Source organism: Heteronotia binoei, chromosome 12, assembly GCF_032191835.1.
Source record: "Heteronotia binoei isolate CCM8104 ecotype False Entrance Well chromosome 12, APGP_CSIRO_Hbin_v1, whole genome shotgun sequence".
In the NCBI taxonomy this organism is placed as follows: domain Eukaryota; kingdom Metazoa; phylum Chordata; class Lepidosauria; order Squamata; family Gekkonidae; genus Heteronotia; species Heteronotia binoei.
Genome location: NC_083234.1, coordinates 27,026,899 through 27,054,316, shown reverse-complemented (window position 1 = coordinate 27,054,316; position 27,418 = coordinate 27,026,899). Strand labels below are relative to the sequence as shown.

At 43.7% G+C, this 27,418-nt stretch overlaps 2 protein-coding genes across 5 annotated transcripts; both read right to left on the bottom strand.

Moving 5' to 3' along the window:
- Positions 1–4,661: 4,661 nt before the first annotated feature.
- On the bottom strand, positions 4,662–9,588 carry LOC132580589 (prostate and testis expressed protein 14-like). The gene is made up of 3 exons (XM_060251498.1): positions 9,403–9,588; positions 6,163–6,276; positions 4,662–4,913 (listed from the first exon to the last, which is right to left on the bottom strand). Exons 1-3 carry the CDS (start codon positions 9,452–9,454, stop codon positions 4,777–4,779), a joined length of 303 nt encoding a protein of 100 aa, XP_060107481.1. The 5' UTR covers positions 9,455–9,588; the 3' UTR covers positions 4,662–4,776.
- Positions 9,589–17,395: 7,807 nt separating this feature from the next.
- LOC132580101 (nucleoplasmin-like) lies at positions 17,396–26,381 on the bottom strand. 4 transcript variants are annotated; one of them, XM_060250736.1, is made up of 9 exons: positions 26,141–26,381; positions 25,126–25,242; positions 23,906–23,990; positions 23,718–23,803; positions 21,501–21,620; positions 21,154–21,247; positions 19,588–19,760; positions 18,331–18,388; positions 17,396–17,464 (listed from the first exon to the last, which is right to left on the bottom strand). In XM_060250736.1, the coding sequence occupies exons 3-8, from the start codon at positions 23,967–23,969 to the stop codon at positions 18,347–18,349; spliced, it is 579 nt and encodes a 192-aa protein (XP_060106719.1). In that variant the 5' UTR covers positions 23,970–23,990; positions 25,126–25,242; positions 26,141–26,381; the 3' UTR covers positions 17,396–17,464; positions 18,331–18,346. The 4 variants fall into 4 exon arrangements, with proteins under 4 accessions (XP_060106719.1, XP_060106718.1, XP_060106721.1 ...); XM_060250735.1 differs by having other exon boundaries at positions 26,115–26,254; XM_060250738.1 differs by lacking the exon at positions 26,141–26,381 and adding an exon at positions 25,517–25,551.
- Positions 26,382–27,418: the final 1,037 nt, after the last annotated feature.

The window sequence follows — 27,418 nt, the reverse complement described above, 5'->3', positions numbered from 1 at the left end:
GTATATGGGAGTGGTTCCTACTTGCACTTCATTCATGTTCTTTATATGCGTGTCTTGAGTATAAGTAACTTTTCATTATATACATCATTTAAATTATTGAGGGGTTTTTTTACATGGATGCCTTTGGCTGTATACCTGTGCTTCATTTCACGTTACTCTCTTTGGGTTGCAACAATCCCCAGGTGGGAGCAGGGGATCCCCTAGTTTGGAGGCCCTCCCCCCACTTCAAGGTCATCAGAAAGCGGGGGGGGGAGGGAAATGTCTACTGGGCACTCCGTTATTCCCTATGGAGACCGATTCCCATAGGATATAATGGAGAATTGATCCATGGGTATCTGGGGCTCGGAGGGCTGTTTTTTGAGACAGAGGCACCAAATTTTCAGCATAGCATCCAGTGCCTCTCCTCAAAACACCCCTCAAAACATTCCTCAAAAAGCAGGACTTTTTTTTGAGCAGGAACACACAGGAACACAGTTCCGGCTGGCTTGGTGTCAGGGGGTGTGGCCTAATATCTAAATGAGTTCCTGCTGGGCTTTTTCTACAAAAAAGGCCCATGTGAAACAATGGTGAAAGCAGGGGTGTGGCCTAATATGCAAGTGAGTTCCTGCTGGACTTTTTCTAGGAAAAAAGCCCTGTTAAAAATCATTAGCAGGGTTCTTTTATGAGCTTTTTGCAAATAACATCAAGCTTTCCCTTAGTATGTGTTGTTTATTTCACCAAGGTCAGAATACCAAAGCCCCAAAGATGAAGAATGTATTTTGAACTCTTGGAGGGATAGATACTTTCTTTCATCATGATCAACTGATAACAAAATTTGCTTTTACTGATTAGTTGTTCACTTATTTGGACCCATTTGCTTGAACCAGGGCTTTTTTTTGAGCAGGAACCCACAGGAACGCAGTTCCGAGTGGCTTGGTGCCAGGGGATATGCCCTAATATGCAAATGAGTTCCTGTTGGGCTTTTTCTACCCAAAAGTCCAGCGCAAAACAGTGGTGACATCAGGGGGTGTGGCCTAATATGCAAATGAGATCCAGCTGGGCTTTTTCTACCAAAAAAAATTCCTGGATTGAACACAGCTAAAATTTTATTTTCCCCATCAGGACCTCCAGAGGAAATGGTTGGCCACTGTTGCTGGACTAGTTGAACCACTGGTCTGATTCAGCAGGGCTCTTCTCGCATTCTTATGTACAAAGAAGAACTGCCAAGAGCCACCATGGCCTTCCATGGAAAAGATTCCATCTGCCACCCTATAATTATCATTCAAACTAAATATAATAACAAAACCAATTGAATAGAGGATGGTGCAGAGCTGTTTTCTGTGGCCACAGAAGGTCAGACCAGAACTAACAGGTTGAAATTAAATCAAAACCATTTTCACACACAGCTCACCTCACAGTCATAATCCTGTTCCCTCCACAGCGTCTGGTCAGATTTCCCACCATCTGCACCGAAGTTACAGGAAGTGCCGCAGCTTTTGCGTAGCAAACGTAAACCGATAAAACCCAGTTTACGTTTGCTACGCAAAAGCCGTGGCACTTCCTGTAACTCCGGCCAGATGGTGGGAAATCCGACAGATGCTGCGGAGGGAACAGGATTGTGACTGCGAGGTAAACTGTGTGCAAAAATGGTACAAGAGTTTTCAGCTAAATTAGCATGTCACAGCCCAGCTCACAAGATAATGACTCAGCCTTACCCCACCTGCTCATCTACCAGCTTCTTCTCAATTTGACCCAGAGAGAACTCCAGTTTTCTGGGTTACACTTCTGAGGATGCCAGTCACAATTGCTGGTGAAGCATCAGGTCTCACAATGCCATGGCCACACAGCTCGGAAAATCTACAACAGCCAATGGACTCTGGCCGTGAAAGCCTTCAACAGCATATTTCAGCTAAATGTTGCAGAGTTTTTTGGATGACACTTCCGCCTTAGACTCCCACCAGTCCGGCTTTCGTCCAGGACGGAGAAAGTGCTGGTCGCCTTGGTGGATGACCTCCAGCGGCATCTGGATCGAGGCGGCGTGGCGGTGCTGATGCTGTTGGACCTGTCGGCCGCATTTGATACGGTCAATCATCAGCTACTGGCCCACCGGCTCGCCAACGCAGGGATTAGGGGATTGGCCTTACAGTGGCTTTCCTCCTTCCTTGATGGATGGGGACAAAGGGTGGCTATTGGGGGAGAGCGGTCCCGGAGGCATCCACTAGTGTGCGGGGTGCCACAAGGGGCAGTTCTCTCCCCGATGCTGTTTAACATCTATATGCGCCCCCTTGCCCAGATTGCCCGGAGGTTCGGGCTTGGGTGCCATCAATATGCTGATGACACCCAGCTCTATCTACTAATGGACGGCCGGCCTGACTCCATCCCAGAAAACCTGGACCTAGCACTGCAAGCCGTGGCAGGTTGGCTCAGACTGAGCGGGCTGAAGTTGAATCCAACGAAGACAGAGGTCCTTTGCCTGGGTCGCGGTGCTCTGGGAAGGGAAATCCCCTTGCCGGTCTTTGATGGTGTGCTGCTGAAAGCAGCCCATAAGGTCAAGAGCCTGGGGTTTCTTCTGGAGCCTTCATTATCAATGGAGGCACAGATAGCGGCCGCTGCCAAGTCCGCGTTCTTTCATCTTCGACGGGCGAAGCAGTTGGCCCCCTTCCTGGAGCGCCGTGACCTAGCAATGGTGATCCATGCTACGGTCACCTCGAGACTGGACTACTGCAACGCCCTCTACATGGGGCTGCCTTGTGCCGAACTCGGCGGCTGCAGCTGGTGCAGAATGCGGCGGCTAGGCTGTTGCTGGGGCTCCCAAGGTGGGAGCACATACAGCCGGGGCTACACGGACTGCACTGGCTGCCAGTGGCATACCGAGTTCGCTACAAAGTGCTGGTTATCACCTTTAAAGCCCTATATGGCCAAGGACCTACCTACCTGAGGGACCGTCTCTCCCCATATGAGCCCCAGAGAGCGCTGAGGTCAGCTGGAAAAAACCAGCTGAATGTCCCTGGGCCAAGGGAGGCCAGATTGAAGGCCACCCGGGATCGGGCCTTCTCTGTCGCAGCTCCACTGCTGTGGAATCAACTCCCTGAGGAGGTGCGGGCCCTACGATGCTTAGATCAATTCCATAGGGCCTGTAAGACCCACCTTTTCAAGATGGCCTTCAACTAGTGACAAAGCTAGGAAATGCTGCTGAAAATGCTTTTAGTTACTGAATTCCACTGAAGATCTAATGTTTATAACGCCACATTGTTAAATGTTAATTTTAATAATCTATAATTTTGTTTTAACCATGTTTTTATAAGTATAAAATACAGTGTATTTTATGTTGTAAGCCGCCCTGAGCCTGCTTCGGCGGGGAGGGCGGGATAGAAATAAAAAATTATTATTATTATTATAAATGTTAGGAAGAACTTCCTGACAGAGCAGTATCTCAGTGGAACAGGCTTCCTTGGGAAGTGATGGGTTCTCCTTCTTTGGAGGTTTTTAAAGAGAGGTTAGATTGCCATCAGGCAGCAATGCTGATTCTGTGAATTTAGGCAGATTATGCGAAGGAAGGGCTGTATCAGCACATAATTCCTGCAGTGTGAAGGGGGTTGGACTAGATGACCCTAGAGATCCCTACCAACTCTGTGATTCTATTATTCTACTTAGTTTGTGCCAAGATCTCATTAGAACTTAGTAAACCAGGGGATGGATGAGAAGGAATAAGACCAAACCTTGAAAATAAGAGGGGGCGGGGGGGGGTGTCTGGCTTTGCTCCAATGCCAGTTTGGTTGACAAGCTTAGCAGCATCTTAAGATAGGCAAGATAGGGAAGTGTTTCTCTCAGTCTTACTGTAGTAAAGTATCCAGTCTCTGACAGCTTCCACGTGGGTTATCTGCCTCAGTTTCAATGTTGTTGCTCTGAAGTGCTGGGAGCAGAGCTTTTATTGTAGCACTAACTTTTTTTTTATATTAGGCCACACACCCCAATGTAGCCAATCCTCCTGGAGCTTACAGGGTGCTTAGTACAGGGCCTACTGTAAACTCTTGGAGGATTGGCTACATCAGAGGGGTGTGGCCTAATATGCAAAGGAGTTACTGCTACAAAAAAGCCCTGGTTGCAAGAAATCAATAAAGCCTAAGTGATTGCTGTGTGGGTGGGAAAATTCAAATGTTAACCAAATGTATTTTAAACCAAAAGATTAATATTATTTACACTGCAACTTAAACTCTCAAGGACCAGTGGTGGGGAGGGGGGGACCCAAGAATATTCAGCTGCAAACATTTGCACAGTTAAACACAAGATAAAAGGTAAAAGTAGTCCCCTGTGTAAGCATCAGTCGTTTTTGACTCTGGGTTGACGTCGCATCACAACGTTTTCACGGCAGACTTTTTAATAGGGTGGTTTGCCATTGCCTTCCCCAGTCATCTACACTTTCCCTCCAGCAAGCTGGGTACTCATTTTACTGACCTCGGAAGGATGGAAGGCTGAGTCAACTTTGAGCTGGCTACCTGAACCCAGTTTCTGCCGGGATCGAACTCAGGTCATGAGAAGAGAGCTTAGACTGCAGTACTGCAGTACCACGAGGCTTCCTTAAACACAAGATAGAAATCTACAATTATGAACATTTTAATTGTATAATTATTAGTATGGTAAAACAAAAAGTACACATAAACCATCATCTCATCTAATGGCGATTCTTCAAACTGCGATACAGCACAGCAGAGGCATCTTAGAAGAATTCCAAGACTGTCATGAAGGAACTGCTGTTGGACTGATAGCTATGCGGATGATGCGGACTTGGTGTGGGTTTCATTCATTGCAGTGGTCTTGGTCATTACAGCACGTTGTATTGATAGTGCCCCAGATCTGATCCTCTTTAAAAGAGTTGCATTTATGATTGTCCTCTGGCAAAGTGCAGCCTTTCAGGGTAAAATCTCGTATCTTTACTGCAGTGAGGTGGAAACAAAGGCATTAGTGCATTACAGGCCAGGCCACAGGGTTAGGAATTCTCTTTTTCTGTTAACTGTGCAAATCCCAACCAACATTAAAATATCATTGCATTAAATTCATTGCACTCAAAATTGCAATAGCATTTATGATCAGTTTTCCAGTACCACAATATTGTAGCCTGGAGGGCAGTGCAGTGTAGTGGTTAGAGGGCTGGTTAGGGTTTTGGAGACCCAGGTTCTAATCAGTGTTCCCTGAGTAAGCTGAGTTAGTGTGAGCTAGTTCATAGTTTTTTAGCCTCCAGCGCACACATTTTTGTCTTAGCTTAGTAAAAATGGCTCCAAAGCAAACTAATTTATGCAGTAGCTCACAACTTTAATGCCAGTAGCTCACAAAGTAGATTTTTGGCTCACGAGACTCCACAGCTTAGAGGAAACATTGGTTCTAATCCTCATTCATCTATGGATAGCATTGCCAAACCAAGCCTGCAATCAGCAGGGGGTCGGGGGCAGGGAAATGGGGAGTGATGTTGGCTGTGTGGCTGTGTCACCTTCAGAGAAACACAGAAGTGATGTATATTCTAATGCAAGCCTTGAGAAGGATGAATGTTGATTATGGGATGAAAGAAAAGAACAGATACTAGAAGGCTACTTAAGGGCCTGGGAAGATACTGTGTATGCAGAAGAAGAAGATGAAGATTTATATCCCACCCTCCACTCAGACTCTCAGAGTGACTCACAATCTCCTTTATCTTCCTCCCCCACAACAGACACCCTGTGAGGTGGGTGGGGCTGAGAGGACTCTCATAGCAGCTGCCCTTTCAAGGACAGCCTCTGCCAGAGCTATGGCTGACCCAAGACCATTCCAGCAGGTGCAACTGGAGGAGTGGGGAATCAAACCCAGTTCTCCCAGATAAGAGGCTGCACACTTAACCACTACACTAAACCGGCTCTCTAGCCACTGGGTTGCCAACCTTCAGGTGGAGTCTGGGGTCCTCCAGGAATTTCAGCTAATCATTACAGAGATCAGTGCCCTTGGAGCAAATGGCAGTTTTAGAAGGCAGTTTGTATGGCATCATATCCCCACCAAGCAACTGCCTCTCCTAAACTTTGCCTTCCCCATGCTTAGGTCCAGATCTCCAGGAATTTCTCAAACCAGAGTTGGTAGGCAGCTCTACCAACCAGTTATGTGAAAGAACCACTGCTTAAAACTAATCCAGGGTTTATGTTCATAGTGGCATAAACATACCTTTGAAGACACGGGTAGCCACACACTGCTGCCCAGGTAAGGCTTCACAGGTCACTCCTGTAGTTTTTTCACATCCAGTGAGCATTTTGCAGACAACGCATTTGAGAGCTTCAGCTTTGTGAAAACAAGAAAGTAATTTCTATTGACTCTGACCTTAAAGTGCACACCAGACAGTTTGCTGGAAGCCCTCTAATCAGATCTCTATAGCACATTTTTCTTAGAAAGTGGCAGTCACAGGAGTCCCTGGTTTAGATTAGCACCACCAATGGTCAGATTCTTCTTTTTCAAAACCTCTCTACTTGGTCTACTTGACCTAAAAATGGGCTACCAGTGACATCATCAATCCACACAGTTCCTCCAGGGTTGCCAGATCTCCTGGTACAGTAGGGTTACCATCAGGCCCTGCCACACAGCTGCTGATCAGCTGGCAGGTAAGGGGGGGGGGGACATGCCTGTAAAAAAAATGCCCTAGGCCATAAATGATTTAGAGTTGGGAGTGAGCAGTGAAGTGGCCAAGTTTGCAGATGACACTAAATTGTTCTGGGTGGTGAGAACCAGAGAGGATTGTGAGGCACTCCAAAGGGATCTGTTGAGGCTGGGTAAATGGGCGACAACGTGGCAGATGAGGTTCAATGTGGCCAAGTGCAAAGTAATGCACATTGGGGCCAAGAATCCCAGCTACAAATACAAGTTGATGGGGTGTGAACTGGCAGAGACTGACCAAGAGAGAGATCTTGGGGTCATGGTAGATAATACTGAAAATGTCAAGATAGTGTGCGATTGCAATAAAAAAGGCCCACGCCATGCTGGAAATTATTAGGAAGGGAATTGAAAACAATCAGCCAGTATCATAATACCCCTGTATAAATCGATGCTGCGGTCTCATTTGGAATGTGCAATTCTGGTCATCGCACCTCAAAAAGGATATTATAGCATTGGAAAAAGTCCAGAAAAGGGCAACTAGAATGATTCAAGGGTTGGAATACTTTCCCTATGAAGAAAGCTTAAAACACTTGGGGCTCTTTAGCTTGGAGAAACGTCGACGGCGGGGTGACATGACAGAGGTTTACAAGATAATGCATGGGATGGAGAAAATAGAGAAAGAAGTACTTTTCTCCCTTTCTCACAACTCAAGAACTCATGGGCATTCAATGAAATTGCTGAGCAGTCAGTTTAAAAAGGATAAAAGGAAGTACTTCTTCACCCAAAGGGTGGTTAACGTGTGGAATTCACTGTCACAGGAGGTGGTGGCGGCTACAAGCATAGACAGCTTCAAGAGGGGGTTAGATAAAAATATGGAGCAGAGGTCCATCAGTGGCTATTAGCCACAGTGTTTGTGTGTGTGTGTGTGTATATATATATAAAATATTTTTTTTGCCACTGTGTGACACAGTGTTGCACTAGATGGGCCATTGACCTGATCCAACATGGCTTCTCTTATGTTCTTATATTGCCAGCATTGCAATGGAAGTGACACCATCACACCAGCAACTTACAGGTGACGTTCTGGTATTTGGGCAAAAACTCTATGATAGAAGCTGATTTTTACCATAGAGTTTTGCCCAAATATCAGAGCATCACCCAGAAATTGCTGACATAATGATGTCACATCCTGTGTGACACTGGTGGTGTGACCTAAGCCTTTTTTCTACTGGAAGTCACTCCTATCCCATGCTAGTTGCCAAGAGGGACCTGCCAACCCTATGCTATAGTGGGAAACCTCCTGCTGGCAAGCTGCTTTTTAAACAGACATTTGTTAATTAAAATGCTGAATTTTTATTACTGTCTATTAATTTATAACTATTGCACTGTATTGCACTGGTAATTTTCAATGTTTGGATCACAGTTGTTTCAAACACTTTTTTCAATAAAAAGTCTATAGTCTATGGAATTTAAAATCCAGTAAGTTTACCATAAACTGAGTGTATCAATCAAATCGAGAATAATCATATTTTGATAAATATTCTATTATGGGGAACCAGATTGCCTCAAAATTCTTTGAGAAATAAAAAATGATAAATTGTCAGAGAGTTTGGATATATGTATCCCATAACTTTTTGCACCATAGTGATAAAATCTGGGAGACATTTGACTTTCCAGTGTGAAACTATAGTTGATTTTGCCATGAATAAAAGAATTGAGGTAGCTTAAGATATAAATCTAAATGAGGGGCAAGAATCAGACTTCCAACCATTGAGGAAAAGGTAGTCAGGATTAGGTAGGATTTCAGTACCAGTTATTGTGTGTATTTGTTTAAGAATTTGTTCCCAAAAAGATTGAATATAAGAACAGGTGAGCCAGCAGTGCAGATAATCTCCAAGTTGTCCACATTCTTTCCAGCAGTATGGACTTACTGAACTAGAAAAGTGTTCCAAGTTTTGATGGGCCTGGTCACAAAGTGTGTCTAGGACCCCTTCTCCCCTCCTCTGCCTGCTAGGGGGAGGAGGGGAGGGTTGCTAGATTCAGGTTGGGAAACTCCTGGAGATTTGGGGATAAAACCTGGGGAGGACAGGAACCTCTGTGAAGTACATTTACACAGACAGCCCTGGATTAACCATTAAGCAAAATACACACAATTCCTAGGGCACCAAGGGAAGGGGGGCACAACAGAAGTTTTCCCTCTAATTATTTTCTCCTTTCACTACCACACTCAACTTTAGTCCTTTTGTTTTTGGTTTGGTTTTGTTATTGTCCTTATCGGCTTTGTTTGACTTGAATCTGCATTGTTTAAAAAAACGTATTTCCCCTCCCTCCTTCCATCCCTCCCTTCCTGTCAAATTTGGCCACCCCTGCTCCAAAGCATCCATTTTCTCTAGGAGAACTGATTTCTTTAGTCTGGAGATGAGCTGTAATTCCAGGGGATCTCCAGGTCTAACCTCAGGACTGGCATCCCTGCTACTGGAAGACCAGGCCCTTGGCAGCTGCCCCACATTAGGGTGTGCTGATGCCAGTCCTGTCCTCAAGCCATTCAAGTACTACAAAATTGAATAGGTGGTATATCCCATCAGGAGGGAGGGCAGAATGAGGGCATTTTATAATGTGTACATACAGGAGGCAGTTTCTGCAGTTCTGGCTGCTAGCTAAGGTGACGTTCCCCTCACAATCCTCATGTTTGAAATGTAGAGGAGTTTCCATGTTCAATGCTAGCTGAAGGACCATTGGAAAGGGCTTAGCTTTATCCACACATTGGCTGTCACTGTCCCCTATATTCCTCACTATATATTTTTTTCTTGTACTCACACTGGATATAGCAGAGGAGGGCTGCCAAGCTGAACAGTAAGATCCTGGTCATTTTTTTTTTTTGCTCCACTCAGCAGACTCCAGCAGAGAAACACGCTATAAAATTAAGTCCTGGATTAGTCTGTTCCACATGCCTCACAGAACAGCATCCAGGAAAACAAAAACCTGATCAGCAAGGCACAAGATGGGAGCAGAACAGTCCCTCCCCTGACTGATTAACTGTAGCCTATTTCCTTATTAAGGCAAAGGATGTGTAGTCAGGTGGACTGAAATAGAGAATTTCATGGTTTGTCCAAGGTTGCTCCCTTGTGGTTGCACGAAAGAGGAAGAAGGGTTGAAAGCAGGGCTTTTTTTGTACCAGGAACTCCTTTGCATATTAGGCCACACACCCCTGATGTAGTCAATCCTCCAAGAGCTTACAGGGCTCTTATTACAGGGCCTATTGTAAGCTTCAGGATGATTGGCTACATCAGGGGTGTGTGGCCTAATATGCAAAAGAGTTCCTGCTACAAAAAAAGCCCTGGTCGATGACGACTGCAGATTTATATCCTGCCCTTCTCTCTGAATCAGAGACTCAGAGTGGTTTACTATCTCCTATATCTTCTCCTCCCACAACAGACACCCTGTGAGGTGGGTGGGGCTGAGAAGGCTTTCACAGCAGCTGCCCCTTCAAGGACAACCCCCGGGATAGCTCTGGATGACCCAAGGCCATTCCAGCAGGTGCAAGTGGAGGAGGGGGGAATCAAACCCAGTTCTCCCAGATAAGAGTCCGCACACTTAACCACTACACCAAACTGGCTCTTGTGCTGGAAAAATTGAGAGGACACCTGTATGACAGGCAAGTAGCGTCTGTGCTAGGGCTTTTGGTGCCCTAGGCAATCTGCCCAGTAGCGCCCCCCCACCTGAAATTTAAAAAACAGAGACTTGTAGGAGAAACTTGAAACTACTTACAGTTTTAATTTACAGTTCTTTATTTTTAATTTTAATTTTTTAAAAAAAAAATTGTGAGATTAAGCAATAAACATGGTGAGAATACTACTTGATCATTTTAGCTGGAGTTGCCAGGGACAAGACCTTCACATGACCATTTCTACTTGATCCTTTTAGTTGGAGGTGTCAGTGACAAGACCTAGTGCATGCAAGAAAGATGCTCTACCACTGAGCTATGGCTCCCACCCCATGGCTCTGTTAAAGTAAAGTAGGATGGATGAATGACAACATACAACTTCAACAGGAGCCAATTTTTAGACGCTGTAATTGGCTCTTCTTTAGCTTTTACAATTGGTTAATTTACCCCTGCCGGGTTCCGAGGAGCACACTGCGCAGGCACCATCTGCTTTTGCGTTTCCCAGGTCTGTAACAGACCCCAGGAACATGCAACCGGCCAGGCAGCATCTGTGATCCATGGAGCCTACTTTCCATTGGGGAAGGCAGGCTCCAAGGAGCACACACACTGCACATGGGGAGAGGGGGTGCCTGGTGGCACCCCCTAGGCCAAGTGGTGCCCTAGGCGGCCGCCTACTTGGCCTACTCCCATGCACTGGTCATGCAGGCAAGATGAGGAAAAAGGCATTGCTCTGTCAGGAAGCTTATTGGCCATTTTGCCTCAAAGCACAAGCACCATATGGATCGAATCAGTCTATAGAGTATTCCTGCTTTTCTGTAAAAAGTTGAGAATCCATGCTGAATATATGTGTACTGTGTCTTTAAGAATAAAAGGAGGAAAATCACAGCTGAGTTCTATTAAAGTCACCTGCAGATGTCAGTCTTTACGCAAGGCAATACCACATTGGAATTGTAAAGCTTCATTCTATGAGGAAAAGTATTCCGGAGGGTGCCTTGCTTATAAATAATTTCAGTATTGAGTTACGATCTATAGAAAATGTAGACATCATGGGGAAACTTTGAAACCGTGGGAAGTTTTTAGCATTATTTTTCTATTTTTTTTCAGATGCAGTGGTTTTTTGAGAATTTAAATAAGTAATTCCCTCATCCTTGAGGGGTAAGACTTAATATGTTTGCAGCATTTATTGATAGCTATATATACAACTCATAGCCATATTTTACTTTGCAGTCCACTGAGAAAAACACTTCAGAATGGGCCTACTATCTAGAAATCCCATGTGGACTTTTGCACTTTATATATATATGAATATATTTATTGTTTTAGTCATTTACATTGAGCTTATCCTTTTTCTCATACAGAGTATACATCTGAATCTCTATCTCCCTTTACAAAGTATTCTTGCTCGGTCCTTTTAGTTTAAATGTTCTTATATCAGTCCATATTGAGGTCTTCTTGCTTCCAAGTAGTACCGTCGTTCTTTAGTCTTCTCCTTCTAGGCCTTATTAAGTCCATTTTCTCTTTCACCTTCATATTCTTGTCACTTCCGAGCTTTTCCTGCCCTGACGATAGGGATGAGAATGTTTTAATACATAGGATTTGATTTCCTATCACATTCATCAATCTATTTTTCTCTTCCCTAATCCCTCCCTCCCTCCCTTGCGTGCTCAACTTTCTAGCCAGGGGCACAAATTAAGAAGCTTCCACCGAATGTCCCGCCGTTGACCTTCTAGTGACCACTTTAAATATGGATACCATTTCTCCTTTATCCTTTTTGTTTTTGACCCCCATTGTTCATCACGATTAAGCATAGCTATAATGTCCGACTGAACATATTCAAATAAATAATTATGCCAGTTTTGCTCCGTCCATTTGGTTTTATCCTTCCAGCCAAAGGCTATTACAGCCTTGCCAGCTAGCACCATTGCTTTGAATAGATCCAGCCCTTCTTTATTGATTCCGTATTTATTTAATATGCTCCCGAACATTAAATCTAGATCTATCGTTGGTCTTATAGCAAAAAAGTTATGGATATGCTCTATTACCTTTTCCCAAAAGGGTTTAACTTCTGAGCATTCCCACCACATGTGGGAATACCATCCTTTTTTCTTTCCACAGTGCCAACAGTTAGAATTCAAACCCTGGAACATATTGGCTAATGTTGCTGGTGTTCTGTACCATTTTGTGAGGAACTTTAACTCCAGTTCTCTAAATTTATGCATTTTGAGCTGATGTATACCTTTCTTGAGACTGTCAAATACATTATCAGCTAAGTTGGTTTCAGAGCTCCATTTTTTTTTAACTAAATTTTTTATCTCCTCCTTATCCGTCGTCATTTTCCTATATATCCTTCCTACTGTCCCTTTCTTTGTTTTTATCATCCCTTTTAACAACTCCTCCATTGGTTCTCCTTCAGTCACCAGTCTGTCTTCTATTGTCTTCCTAATTCTGTTATATAATCCTGTTATTTTCAGCCAATATTTCCTACCTATTTCATCGTATAGCGTTTGTAATGGTTTGAGTGTCTGCCCAACTAACATATCTTGTAGCTTGTTATACCCTTTTTTACTGAGTAATCTCCACCATCCTTTATCGTCATTCTTTTCATCCAAGGCCTCTAATGGGGTTTGTTTAGATGTTCCCTTTAACCATTTTAATTGCCATTTTCTCCAAATCATTAGTGCTGTTTTCCTCGGTCCTGTTTCTAATATGTTAACTTTGATCTTGCGTCCAGTGAAAACCCCTAAATTCCCTATTCCATTATTTGCCTCATTCTCTACTCTTACCCACTTCCTCTCCCTTTCCTCTCCTATTTCCATTAATGCTTTTAATTGAAATGACTCATAGTAACTCCTCAGATCTGGGGCCCCCCAACCCATGTTTGTATTATGCGCATATATGAAATGCCTTGAAACTCTACTTTTTTTGCTACCGAATATCCATTCTTTTATTTTCGCGTTCCAACTATCGAGTTTTGTTTTTTAATTTCTAAAGGTATCGTTTGGAATAAGTACAATAGTTTCGAAGTCCAAAACATTTTCGCTGTATTAATCTTGGTTGTTATGTTTGACATCTTCTTGCCCCATCTCTTCATATCTTTTACTATCGTACTCCATATTCTGTTATAATTCTTTTCTACCAACTTTTTAACATTTTTGACTAAGTCTATTCCTAAATATCTGATTTTCTTGACCCCTAGTCCTATCCCCGTTCGTTCATGAATCTCTTTCCTTTCCTCTTTTTTTACATTAATGTACATTATTTCTGATTTTGCCATATTGATTTTTAGTCCTGAGTTTGATTCAAAGTCCTCTAATATAATCTGTATCTCCTTTACTGCTTCTTTTGGATTAACCATGACTATAATCAGATCGTCTGCAAACAAGTTCAACTTAATTTCTTCCTTGCCTAAATGACATCCTTCAATTCTCCCCGAGTTTCTAAGACGTTGGGCTAACTGTTCCATTGCCATTATGAAGAAAAAGGGGGAGATCGGGCATCCCTGCCTAACTCCCCTCTGGATTGCAAATTGTGCTGTGTGTTCTCCATTAAGTCTAACTACAGCTGTACCTTCTCTATATATCTCCTTAAATGCCCTTATTGTTGATTGACTTATCCCATATTTATCCATAACTGTCCACAAAAAATTATGTGACAATGTATCAAAGGCTTTATAAACATCTAGCTTCAATAACGCCAATTTCCCGGACTTGTTATGGCTCAAGACATTTATTATGTTTCGGATTGGATGTGCAATGTTCCTACCTTCTACAAAACCATATTGGTCTTCTTTTATAACTTTTTGTATAATATTTTTAAGCCTATTGGCCATTACTTTGGCAAAAATTTTATAATCCTGATTCAATAGGCTAATTGGTCTGTATGATCCTACTTCTTGAGGATCCTTTTGGGGTTTTAAAATCACTGTGATTTCTGCCTTTCTCCATGTGATTTGACTTTTGCACTTTATGATGTATTGCATTTGTGTGTTATGAAGTCTTTGTGACGCCTCTAGATCTGGTTGAACTTAAATTTGGTATGTATGTATATTTGGATAGTTGCATTATAAGAATACATTTGGAAAATCAAAAATAGCAATCACACATATTTGAGTTGTTTTAAAAGTTTATGGTGCTATTTGGTGTAGTGGTTAAACGAGTGGACTCTTATCTGGGAGAACTGGATTTGATTCCCCACTCCTCCACTTGCACCCACTGGAATGGCCTTGGGATAGCCATAGCTATCTGTAGAGGTTGTCCTTGAAAGGGCAGCTGCTGTGAGAGCCCTCTCAACCCCACCCACCTCACAGGGTGTCTGTTGTGGGGTGGGGAGAAGATAAAGGAGATTGTAAGTCGTTCTGAGTCTCTGATTCAGAGAGAAGGGCGGGGTACAAATCTACAATTCTTCTTCTTCTATGCCAATTGCTTTAATTCTTTCTTTGCATAAGGATCAGCTGCTTTCCAGGGAGACTGGATAATGTTCTTCTTGTGATCATTCTATTTCCCCCATGGGGGCTTTCTTGATCAGTGCTAGCCAGTGGGCTATTTGGAGATTGCTGTCTTTGAACATTTGTCTCCCTCATCATACTTTTATTTCTGGTATTCACTCTGGATATAGAAAAGCGGGGCTGCAAAGCTGAAAAACAGAATCCTGGCCATTTCTCCATTACTTAGCAAACTTCAGCAGAGCCATAAGCCATAAGCGATCTTATCAAGACCCAGATGAGTCAGTTCTCTATTCCTTGCAGAATGACATTCAGAAAATAAAATCTTATCAACAAGGCATCTATGCAGAGCTATTCATTTTACTGATTTTGCTTCATATACTCCCTGCCTTTCTCACCAACAAAGACTCAAAGCAGCTTTTATCATTCTTTTCTCCTCCATTCTTTTCTCCTCCATTTTATCTTCACAACAAGCCTGTGTAACTGGACCAGATATAAAACAGTTCCCCTGTAGAAGATGGCTAGTGGACTCCATGGCATTACACCTAGCTGAGTGTTCTCCTGGGCTCTGCCCCCAAAACATCCAGGAATTTCCCAGCTTAGAGTTGGCAAACTTACAGAACCAAATCTTCTGTTCCTGAACAAACAAAGGTTAAATAATTCCTCTGATATGCCTTATACTTCTTCCCAAGTCTTATCTTCCATGTCACTAACAGTTTCTCTTACATTTTATAAAGGTTCTTTCTGTCCTTCAGGACTAAGAGACTTTCAAAGCAGCTTTGGCTAGTTTTTGAACCACAATGTATCGCTATGATAAAATTATCTGTTCTCTCACACACAAGTGGAAATTTCCTGAACATCAGGTGCAGGTTCCAAAGGATAGCAGGGGTAGCTCTCCAGATATTTTTTGCCTACAACTCCCAGCAGCCTCAGCCATTGACCATGCTGGCTGGGGCTGATGGGAGTTGTAGGGAAAAAACATCTGGAGAGCTACCGTTTACCACCCCCGGGATATAGAATAGATCCCCTGCAAGCAACATGGACCAAAAGTACAGTGAACCACATCCTGCCTTTGAAGTTTGGTAAATATTTTGATTGAACAGACAATCTGTTTAGAAATGTATTCATTCACGAACCACCTGAAAGTTCATGCCAGTTGACTTGCCATGAATTTCAGTTCGTGAACCACAAACCAGACAAAATTCATCACGAACTAGTCCTTTCATGCCCATCTCTAGTTGCAGATGAGTGGAAGAGCTCTGCTTTGCATGCACAAATGTCCCAGGTTCGATCCCTAGTATCTCCAGTTGAAAGGACAAGGTAGAAGTTTATGTGAAAGAGACCCTGAAGAGCTACTGCCAATAGACAATACTGAGTTTGATGAACCATGGGTCTGATTCAGTATAAGGCAGCTTTGGGTGCATCGGTGGCTAGTTTCACCCATGATTATTTTCTCCTAAATTTGTTGTGGCCAGTAGCCAGGAAGATTCACTCATCTCTTATTCTAGGAATTACTCTATGTACATCGCATTGGGCAGTCTTCCAAATTATAATAAAGTAGAAGGCAGGAGCACCTAGCAACACAAGCATGTTTAAAAAGTTTTCAGCTGCTGCCAGACTGAGAGATGACTGCAACCACTAAGCCATAGTGGTAGTTTAGAATGTATCTACACTACATCTGTTATCTGTGTGAAGGCTTGGAGTGTAGTGCAGAACACAGTCTTGAAACGACAATAGGGTTGCCAAGTCCAATTCAAGAAATATCTGGGGACTTTTGAGGATGGAGCCAGGAGACTTCAGGAGGGTGGAGCCAAGATCAAGGCTGTGACAAGCATAATTGAACTCCAAAGGGAGTTCTGGCCATCACATTTAAAGGGATGGCACACCTTTTCAATTCCTTCCTTCCATAGGAAATAATGAAGGATAGGGGCACCTTCTTTTGGGGCTCATAGAATTGGACCCCCTGGTCCAATATTTTTGAAACTTGGGGGGTATTTTGGGGAGAGGCACTAAATGCTATACTGAAATTTTGGTGCCTCTGCCCAAAAAAACAGCCGCCCCAGAGCCCCAGATACCCACGGATCAATTCTCCATGATTTTCTATGGGAATAAATCTCTATAGGGAATAACAGAGTTCCCAGCAGACATTTCCCTCCCCTCCCCCCGCTTTCTGACGACCCTGAAGCGGGGAGAGGGCCTCCAAACCAGGGGATTCCCTGCCCCTCCCTTGGGGATTAGCAACCCTAAACCACAACACCACAAGGGTTACAAGCTAATTTAAGTGGTATTACTATACTCCATAAGCTTTGTTACAAATGTCAGTAATTCTAATGTCTGGGGTTTTACAAAACAGCTACAAAAGCATCAGGAGAAGGCATGTGTGCCTTATTTCAGATGTTTTTAAGAAAGCCTCCCGTCACCTGCTCACAGAAATTTCAAAACTTGCTTATTCCTAGGAAAAGGTGCATATGGAACCCCAGGCATGAAGTAATTTGGGCTCCTCTCCCCATCAACTCACACTTTCCAGTCATTCTTACTGTTTTTTAAAAAAAATTACTAAGTCAGGATTTGCATATGGTGGTTCCAAGTGAACAGTATCACTGAATTTTGGAGAAGGCAGAAACAAGAAGCTACACATTCCTTCTACTGTCTAGGAAGATCCTATAAGTGAACAAAAAGGTGGGATTCTGAATACACAGAACAGATTCTAATAGAACATGCATCCTTTATTTCTTTCAAGCAGTGCCAAGTTGTTCCCACTCCTGTTCCACCTCCTGGAAAAATACAAATTAGAGTTAGCTATAAAATTAAGCAGACAATAGACAATATTCTATAGAGGTTGCTGCTTTGTACTGAGATATGCATATATTCACACCTGAGAAGTTCTAGTAATAAGGCTTCCAGTCTCTTCCGTTGACCCTCCCCCCCCCCCCCAAGAGTAGAATCATAGAGTTGGAAGGGACCTCTAGGGTCATCTAGTCCAACCCCCTGCACAATGCAGGAAACTAACTAATACCTCCCCCAACATTCACAGGATCTTCATTGCTGTTAGATGGCCATCTAACCTCTGTTTAAAAACCTCCAAGGAAGGAGAGCCCACCACCTCCTGAGGGAGTCTGTTCCACTGAGGAACCGCTATAACAGTTAGGAAGTTCTTCCTAATGTGTAGCCAAAAACTCTTTTGATTTAATTTCAATGCATTAGTTCTGGTCCTACCTTCTGGGGCCACAGAAAACACTTCCACACCATCCTCTATATGACAGCCCTTCAAGTACTTGAAGATGGTGATCATACCACCTCTCAGCCACCTCCTCTCCAGGCTAAACATGCCCAGCTCCTTCAACCTTTCTTCATAGGACTTTGTCTCCTGACCCCTTACCATCTTCGTCACCCTCCTCTGGACCCGTTCCGGTTTGTCTATATCCTTCTTAAAATGTGGTGCCCAAAACTGAACACAATACTCCAGGTGAGGTCTTACCAGAGCAGAGTTAAGCGATACCATCACTTCACATGATCTGGACATTATATTTCTGTCGATATCAAGCCAGGGGATACAGTGTTGTCCTCTGGAAGGTACCCTTTTCCTGCCAAGATGCTGAACATCAAGATAATAGAACAGACACATGCACAGCATCCTCACCTTGCTGAATGTTAATCTATTTCTTTGCTGCCTTCCTCCCCCTGGTGGCTCCTTTTGTCTGTATAAAGACAAAACACTTTTAATGGACACAGATACAGGGAAAAGAAAATCTTTTAAGGACACCTGGAAAGTTCATCAGCCATGGCAAGAGACTATGAGATTCATCAAGTTGAACCCTACTGCAGTGAAACTGGGGGTGAGGGCAGCAGGATCTTGGGTTTACCTTCATACCCAATTAATTTATGGCTCTAAACAAGAGCCCAGAGCAAAAATATGGCAAGTAAGCTGATCTTGAGTTACTTGGTATGCAACAAAAAGCAAATTCTAAGATGATTCAGGGTGTTTATTGATAGACTTGTTTCCAGTAGAAGTCAAAATAAAGTCCAAATAAGAGTACCAAATACAGCAAGCTGTTTTAAAGTGGGGCAGAAAACAGCTTAGGGATCATCTAAAAATATAGAGCACGGGTCCAAAACCTTTTTGAGCCTGCAAGCACCTTTCAAATTCTGAAACAGTGTGGCGGGAACAACCACAAAATGGCTGCCACAGGAGGAAGAACCTGACACAAAATGCCTGTCACCATTTACCTTCAGTCACAGAGTGAAGATCTTTGAGCTGTGGTGGCAACTATGGCTAAGGCAATATTTTTTAAAAAAAATCTGTACAACCAATCAGAAGCCTTCCTGGTTAAAAGCCCTACTTGGCCCCATACACTTTTTAAAAATACTTAGCAGGCCGCTTGATGTCTATTGGCACCATGCTGGGGACTCCTGAAACACTGGTTCTACACCAGTTTAACCACAGTTGCTTTACCTCAAGCAAGTTTCCTTCAGCAAGGTGATGAGAATTTATTTAGAACATTTTAATGCCACCTCTCAGGCAGCTCCAGAATTCTGTTTGAGCCTTCTTCAAGTTTTATTCTGAGAATTTTGTCCAGCTCTCAAATGTAGATGATCTTCATTCACAGAAGCTCAGTTTTTCGAAATCCCCTATGCAACCAAGTAGCCTTGCTGAATCAGACCAGCATCCCTCAAGGCTAGAATTCCTTTCCTGAAATATCTACCAGTATTTTACAATTAAGGCATGATGCTATCTAATTGGCAGACTTCTGATCTAAAGTTGTGCTCAGTCAAAAATCATGTTAAGTGTTCTGGGCCAACTATCCCACAACAGAACAGGCCCATGTATTTCACTAGCTCTTCATTCCAATGTCATCTACAGAGGAAGCCTTTCTCCTGAGAATGAATGTAGCTTTACCTGAGATTGTTCCTGAGCAGCTGGTTCTGTCTCCTTCTTGTCTGCAGAAGAACGCCTGGGGGCTGGAACCTTGATGAGCTTCACTGGAGACTCTTCTGTGGCAGATTCCTCCATCTCTTCATCTTCCAAGGACTCTTCTTCCTCCACTTCACTATCATTCCATGCTCTGGCAGCTGCAAAAAAAAACTATGGCACGTTAAGCTATCAAGATAGAAACAAGCACTTTAGGTTTCAGTGGGCCTTTAGTACAGGATCAAGCCAAGCCAGCCAAGATACCAGGATTTGAAACTGAATCCCACATGCCTGGCACATGAATTCCCATCATTTAATCTGGCTTGGGGAAATCTGCTTAGAGGAGTTGTCTGTGGCACTTCAGATAATTCAGTTTTCACATTGTTCCCCCACCCAGAGCTGCCATTATTGATGTCCTTCATGGCTACAAGTGGGGGATAGGTGAGGGGCACGAACAGGGAGCAGGAAGGAGGCTCTGCCAATGTGCTGTGACATGCCCACATCACTGCCCACATGACCTGGAAGTGACATCTTCACACTGGGATGACTCTCTGGTATTTGGGTAAAACCTCTATGGTATATTTGGCCTCTACATAGGCTTTTAGCCCAAATGCCATAGTATCATCCTAATGTACCTGACTTTTGGATCATATGGGCAGTGATGTAAGCACATTCTTGCACATCAGCAGAGTCTCCTCTTTTTTGGAGCAAGTTCCTCTCTCCACCAATCACCTGATCAGCAGCTGGGCAGTGGGGCCTGGCAGCAGGAGACCCTCACCTCCACCAGGGGAGCTGGAAAGCCTGTGATGAAGCCTGCTTTGAAACATAATGTAGTCTTCACAGCTCTGAGAACACCAGCCTTAGTTCCTGCCTTACTATCAATCCAAGCCCTTCACCTCCAGTTCCAGCCAATGGTTCTGCAATTGCCTGATGACCATTACCTGAATGTTCTTCCAGATGGTTTGACAGCATGAAATTAGACTTGCTTAGATCTATAGAAAACCATTAGATTAAGTGCAGCATCTGAGTTTCCTCAGCATGGAGTCCAACGTGGGGCACTTCCTGTATGGCTACCACTAATTATCAGTTGGACAAACTGCAGGGGCTCCTCCTACCTAGGCAATGCTGGTGACCATGTGGGTTAATGACTCTTAAATTGTTCCTGCCATCCACTTCCCTGAGATGTTCTAACAGAATCCCTGGAACACTCTGAAGCATCAAGAACATCCATAAGGTACATTAGAAAGTCGTCAGAATCTTTGGCTAGTGATTTCTCAGTTTTTACACAAGGTGAATGGCCCAGGTGAGTCCAGTTTTATCAGATCTCAGGAAATAAGCAGGGTGGGCCCTGGTTAGTACGTAGATGAGAGGCCCCCAAGGAAGTCCAGGGTTGCTATACAGAGGCAGGCAATGACAAATCACTTCTGTTTGTCTCTTGTTTTGAAAACCCTATAGGGGCTGCTGTAAGTTGGCTGCAACCAGATGGCATTTTACACACTGTGCATCCCTTGAGCAACACTAGATCACTGCAACTTACACAACACAAATGTTTACCTGACAAGTGCTGTCCAGCAAGGTAGACTGGCCCGCTCCCCGACTTCAGTCTGAATGTGACAGGTGGATTTAAATCAAGTCCTAATGGTGCGATCTGGAAAACAGGCAAGTCTAAATTATAAGGCGTGCTATGACTATGATGCCCCTCATTGTTAACAACTGTCATGTCAACTTAAGTATTGCAGACTCGTTACCTCCAAAGCCAAGCTCCACTGGGAGATACATTGGATGACACCAAGGGACCATCTAGACTGGCACTCCAGACAGATTGTTTTTTAAAAGCTTGAGTAGCTAGCTAGGAAAACTTTTTGCAAGGGTAGTTATCACAACCCAAACAAGGCACTCACCGTTGGGAGAACTGAAAGCTTCAAATTTGCGATGCATACTGGAGTCGATTCCTTGCTGTTCTTTTGGGGCACAATCTCCACAACATGAAATTCATCATTAGCTTTCTCCCCTAGGCAGATCTTAGAGAGAAGGGGGAAAGTGCCATCAAGGCCTTAACACAAAGCTTGCAAGACCAGAAACATTTCTGAACACGTCTGTAACACTGTATTGATTCAACCGTGAGGATGCTCTACAGGAGTCAGAGCTGCAAATTAGCCAAGGATGATTTATCATTTCAGATGTTGTCTTGAACCACTATAGAGAAAGCTCTACAAACTAACAGATCACAGGCAGCTGCTGAACCAAGGGGCAAACTTGGCAGTTTGCTCCTTGCTGCTGCTATCCTTGGCCCAACTCATTTTCTTCAACCACCATTAAATCACAGCACTCCAGCCCAGTCAGGCCAAATGATATGGCAGCACACATTCCTTTGGAATGGTACAGAGCTTGGAATATGAGCTCAGTTCAGACACAGCCCTTCCCAATATGGCAGGGCACATTAATAACAGCAGGAGCATTTCTCACAAGCCTTTTATTTTGTGCCTCTATTTATCCCCTGTCAATCAAGGCTGTACCTTAGCCTTGCATTCTTAATACACTTCATCTGCTACAGTAGTCAGAAATACATTTGCCAAATTCCCCCTTGGCCACCAGGAGGGAGGGGGAAGTGGGTTGGGTTGCCAGATGCAGGCTAGAAAACTCCTGGAGATTTAGGGATGGAGCCTGGGTAGGACAGGGTCCTCATTGGGGTACTATGCTATAGAATCCACCCTCCAAAGCATCCATGTACCCCAGGGGAAGTGATCTCTGTAGTCTGGAGATGAACTGTAATTCTGGGGGATCCCCAGCACTTTTAGGGTTGCCAAGCCCAACTCAAGAAGTATCTGGGGACTTTGGGGGTGGAACCAGGATCAAAGGTGTGGCAAGCACAGTTGAACTCTGAAGGGCATTCTGGCAATCACATTTAAAGGGATCATGCTCCTTTTAAAAGTCTTCCCTCCATTTGGAATAATGAAGGATAGGAGCACCTTCTTTTGGGGCTCATAGAACTGGACCTCCTAGTCTAATATTTTTGAAACTTGAGGGGTTTTGAGGAGTGCCACCAAATGCTATGCTAAACATTTGGTGCCCCTACTTAAAAAAAACAGCCCCCCTTCCAGAGACAGGGCTTTTTTTGAGCAGGATCGCACAGGAACACAGTTCCGGCTGGCTTTGTGTCAGGGGGTGTAGCCTAATAGGCAAATTAGTCCCTGCTGGGCTTTTTCTACAAAAAAACCCTATGTAAAACAATGGTGAGATCAATGGTGAGATCTAATAGGCAAATGAGTTCCAGCTGGGCTTGTTCTACAAACAAAGCCCTGGTCCCAAATACCCACAGATCAATGTTCCATCATACCCTATGGGAATCGGTCTCCTTAGGGAATAATGGAGTGCCCAGCAGACATTCCCCTACCGCACTTTCTGATAGCTCTGAAGTGGAGGGAGGGTCTTCAAACCGGGGGATCCCCTGCCCCCACCTGAGGCTTGGCAGCCCTATTTAACCTGGAGGCTGGCATCCCCCCTTGGAAACTGCCAACCTTCTCACTTGAAATAAGGCAAGAGTTCCTCTCTTCCTTTGTTCTATTTGTTTACAGTCCCGGGTCTCAGCGTCTTGCTGTGAGTTTTGTAAAGTCACCAGCATTCTATAAGTACGTTGTATAGTTTGTTTTGTAAAGTTTACACCACCTAGGCATGTGCAGTATACATCATTGGTACACATGTAGTGCCAACATTTTAATGCAGCAATATTAAAAATCGTGTATCTGTCACAGTGAAAAATTGGTGCAAAAGCCACAGAAGAATATTCGAAAAAAAAGATCAGAGTTACAAGTTGCAAGAGAGGCCAGCAAAATCCAAACAGGAATTCTCAGGCTATAACAGAGATAAGAAATTCAGAGTCCATCCTCCTATGGAATAGCCACCCCCATGGCCTTACCCAGGGGTGGAATGCTAGCAGGAGCTGCTTTGCATATCAGGCCACACCCCTAATGTAGCCAATTCTTCAAGAGCTTACAAAAAAGAGCCTTGTAAGCTCTTGGAGGATTGGCTACATAAGGAGTGTGTGGCCTAATATGCAAAGGAGCTCCTGCTAGAATTCTATCCCTGGCCTTACCCAAATTGGTTAGCAGGATACATACCGTCTTCAAGGCCAGCTGCTGTTCATAGGACCCATCATCTGAGACATCAAATGAATAGATTGGCATCTCCTTGGTTAGTTCACACCCTGTGTGTAAAAGCAGATCTCAGAAGTGGCCACGTGGTCCTCCCACTCCACCCTGCTGTATTTCAGAGGGCAAACCAAACACCCAAAGGTGACACTCCTTACCCCAGACCAGCGAAAGGGTTTTCTCTGATCTACTGCTTCCATTGAGGCTGCTTTCCAAAGCCATTATTTTCAAAGGAACTCTTTCCTAACATAGAAAAAAGGCAGACATTTCAAGACAGCTGTGTGCTTTCAGTGAGGAACTTCAAGCTCCACTCTAATGCATTCAGCACATGCATCCACTGGTGCTTCCATTCAGTAAGAGACCCATGGCTCTTAGCCCATCTTAACTCAGCTTGTGTTTACTTTGTGACTTTATATCCATAAATGAAAGGTTACGAGAATCTCTGCATTCTTCTAGTTTCATACTCCCACTTCTCCAGTCAGAGAAGTTCAAGGCAACCCAAACTGCAGGCTGTGAGGGGTTCCCCAGTGACCATGGGGATCAGGAGAACTCTTTGTTCCAAGATAATGCAATATTTTAAAGAACAAGTAGCATTTGAGAGTGAGAATATTAAACTCACCAGCTGGCCTTGAACAATTTACCCCTTCAATTCCCCCAGCTGAGCACAAATGGCTTGCTCTTTGATTATCACTAATGTTTATGCTATCTATTTCCTCCACGGATTTCGTGTTTTTCCTGGCTGTTTTAACTTCATACCAGTCCGGTGAGACAGGGAAAGAAGAAAAGAGCCCCTCCTTCAATAAGCATCAGAGTAATGGGTAACTTTAACCCAGTGTCATAATTTGATGGCACCACTCACACCCTTGCACTTGCCCTTTTAAGATACAGATTATAAGAGATTTTTTCCCCAAAACCCTTTTTCATTAGAACAAATGAATTTGTTTCCAAGTTAGCCTTTAAGGACAAGGGTAACAATTGGAGTTCCCTCTAAGCTGAGTAGTGTGAGCTAGCTCACAGTTTTTTAGCCTCCAGCTCACACATTTTGCCTTAGCTCGGGAAAAATGGCCCCACAACAAACTAATTTATGCCAGTAGCTCGCAAAGTAGAATTTTTGCTCACAAGACTCCCCAGCTTAGAGGAGTTACTTAGCAATATTAAATAACTGGTTTGGGGTTTCCCACCGCCACCTTAGCAAGTCAACACAGCTGTTTGCAGTTTTAGCATAAATGAGGGTGCTTCAAACTACAGAATCTGAGCAAAAGTAGCAGCAGCAGAATTTAAACCATACTTTCTAAGTTCTTTTCAAAACCACCAGACTTGCGGATGCAAAACAATTAGAGCAAACAAACCGATATAAAACGGATTAGAGACAACTCACCAAACACAGTCTCTGAGTAAAAGAACAAAAAGCTGAGCAAGCCTGTCCCCATAGAAGTTCTTTATAAAAGATAAGCAGGTGAGTTTGGGCCAATCAGCTCAGAGGTGAAATGTTGGTCTTAAAAAGAAAGAGTTTCTATCAAAAAGGGAGGGGGGGGGAGAAAAGGCACCTATTTTAGACCACATATTTTAGCTTATATTAGGGACTGCGATGATCTTTTTTGGTTCTGGAATTAAGGGTCACAACTACAGGCCATTTCTTTAAATAAAAAATGGCTGGCAATGTCATGCAAAAGTCTAGCTGCTATGTAGTAACTATTGAATTCCCTTCCCCTATTAGATCTATCAGTGATTAACAGCATTTGGGTTTAATTTAAAAAAATCTGCCTTACTGTTGTATAGGGTTGCCAAGTCCAATTCAAGAAATATCTGGGGACTTTGGGGGTGGAGCCAGGAGCAAGGTTGTGACAAGCATAATTGAACTCCAAAGAGTGTTCTGGCCATCACATTTAAAGAGACCACACGCCTTTTAAATGCTTTCCCTCCATTGGAAATAATGGATAGAGACACCTTCTTTTGGGGCTTGGATCCCTTGGTCCAATCATTTTTGAAATTTGGGGGGGGGGGGGGTTTGAGAAGAAGCACCAGATGCTATGCTGCAAATTTGGTGCCTCTACCTCAAAAAACAGCTCCCCCAGAGGCCCAGATACCCATAGATCAATTCTCAGATACCCATAGATCAGTCTCCATAGGGAATAATGAGTGCCCAACAGACATTTCCCTCCCCACCCCCTTGCTTTCTGATGACCTTGAAGGGAGGGCCTCCAAACCAGGGGATCCCCTGCCTCCACCTAGGGATTGGCAACCCTACTGTTTTATGTCTGTTTACTGAGAAGTAAGACCCTCTGAGTTCAGTAGTGTTCACACTATGCTTTGGTGCAGTACATCTCAAAAATAGGCAAATACACACAAAAGTTGAATGGAATTTACTTTCAAGTAAATGGATGTCCTCTCACCACTTTATGCTCTTCAGACAGCCTTCTCTTTGCATGCCCTCTCTTAGGATTGTCGTTATGGTAACAGCTGCATCATAGGCTTTCTCAGTGGTAGCTGCAGTTCTCTGGAATGGCCTAACAGATGGTGTGCAGAGGATATGAGGAAGATGTGCAATTAGGGTTGCCAACAGGCCTGGAGAAAATGTCCTGTCCCTTTAATAAAGATTGAATTGTGTAAATGGGGCAGGTGAATTTTCTTGGCAAATAACGACCTTTTAAGCTTCTATTAATGGGACAGGACATTCCCACCCCTCCAGGAAACTGATCAACCCTGTGTGCAAGACCATTTTATTTCACAAGCCATCTGTAGAAGGTAAAACTACTTGGGTAGATTTGGATCTGCCTGGTTGCACAGTTGTTTTAATAGGTATGATTATCTTAATCCTTGTTTTTCATTTGTACTGTTTCTTTTACATTTTCTGTTTGTGTCTTGTAGGCTTGTTTTCATTGCATTAATTAACTTATGGGGAAGGAACTGCCGCTTAGTGGCAGAGTATCTACTTTACATGCAGTGGGTCTTAGGTTCAGTCCCTTCCATCTCCAGTTAAAAAAGGACCAGGCAGCAGGTGATGTGAAAGACCTCCATCTGAAACCCAGGAGAAGAAGACTGCAGATTTATACCCTGCCCTTCTCTCTGAATCAGAGACTTACTATCCCCTATATCTTCTCCCCCCACAACAGACACCCTGTGAGGTGGGTGGGGCTGGAGAGGGCTCTCACAGCAGCTGCCCTTTCAAGGGCAACCCTTGCAAGAGCTATGGCTAACCCAAGGCCATTCCAGCAGCTGCAAGTGGAGGAGTGGGGAATCAAACTTGGTTCTCCCAGATAAGAGTCCGCACACTTAACCATTACACCAAACTTGGCCGTGGCCAAGTCACATATATTTGGATAAAACAAATATATGTGAAGGTGGCCTTAGCAGAAGTATATAAGCATGGTGTATTGATAAGATTGCCAATTATTTTTTTTTTGGGGGGGGGGAGGGGGGAATGGAAATTTAATGTGATGTTATTTGCTAAGTGATGGTATTTTCCTCCAGGCTATGAAAAGCTTCAGCTGCATTTCTGCATTCTAAGCCTCTGTTAAAGGGAGAGGACACTTTTATCTCCAGGGCTGTCAATCCTACCTGGAAACAGCAGTGAGTGGAAAACAAGTAAAAGCCTGCAACAGGCAACTGTAGAGAAGCTCTTTCCCTGCTTCGTTCCTTGCTTTTGCCAGGCACCATTCCTGAGCTCACCT

What these genes read in the sequence shown, in the direction of transcription:
- LOC132580589 (XM_060251498.1), bottom strand. Translation starts at nt 9,454, where the DNA reads ATGACCAGGATCTTACTGTTCAGCTTGGCAGCCCTCCTCTGCTATATC. An exon ending in CCTCCTCTGCTATATCCAGT is followed by an intron (nt 6,277 to 9,402) that starts GTGAGTACAAGA and finishes GTTTTCACAAAG; the next exon opens with CTGAAGCTCTCAAATGCGTT. An exon ending in GGCTACCCGTGTCTTCAAAG is followed by an intron (nt 4,914 to 6,162) that starts GTATGTTTATGC and finishes ACCTCACTGCAG; the next exon opens with TAAAGATACGAGATTTTACC.
- LOC132580101 (XM_060250736.1), bottom strand. Translation starts at nt 23,969, where the DNA reads ATGGCTTTGGAAAGCAGCCTCAATGGAAGCAGTAGATCAGAGAAAACC. An exon ending in AGCAGCTGGCCTTGAAGACG is followed by an intron (nt 21,621 to 23,717) that starts GTATGTATCCTG and finishes CTTCTCTCTAAG; the next exon opens with ATCTGCCTAGGGGAGAAAGC. An exon ending in AGCTTTCAGTTCTCCCAACG is followed by an intron (nt 21,248 to 21,500) that starts GTGAGTGCCTTG and finishes CCTGTTTTCCAG; the next exon opens with ATCGCACCATTAGGACTTGA.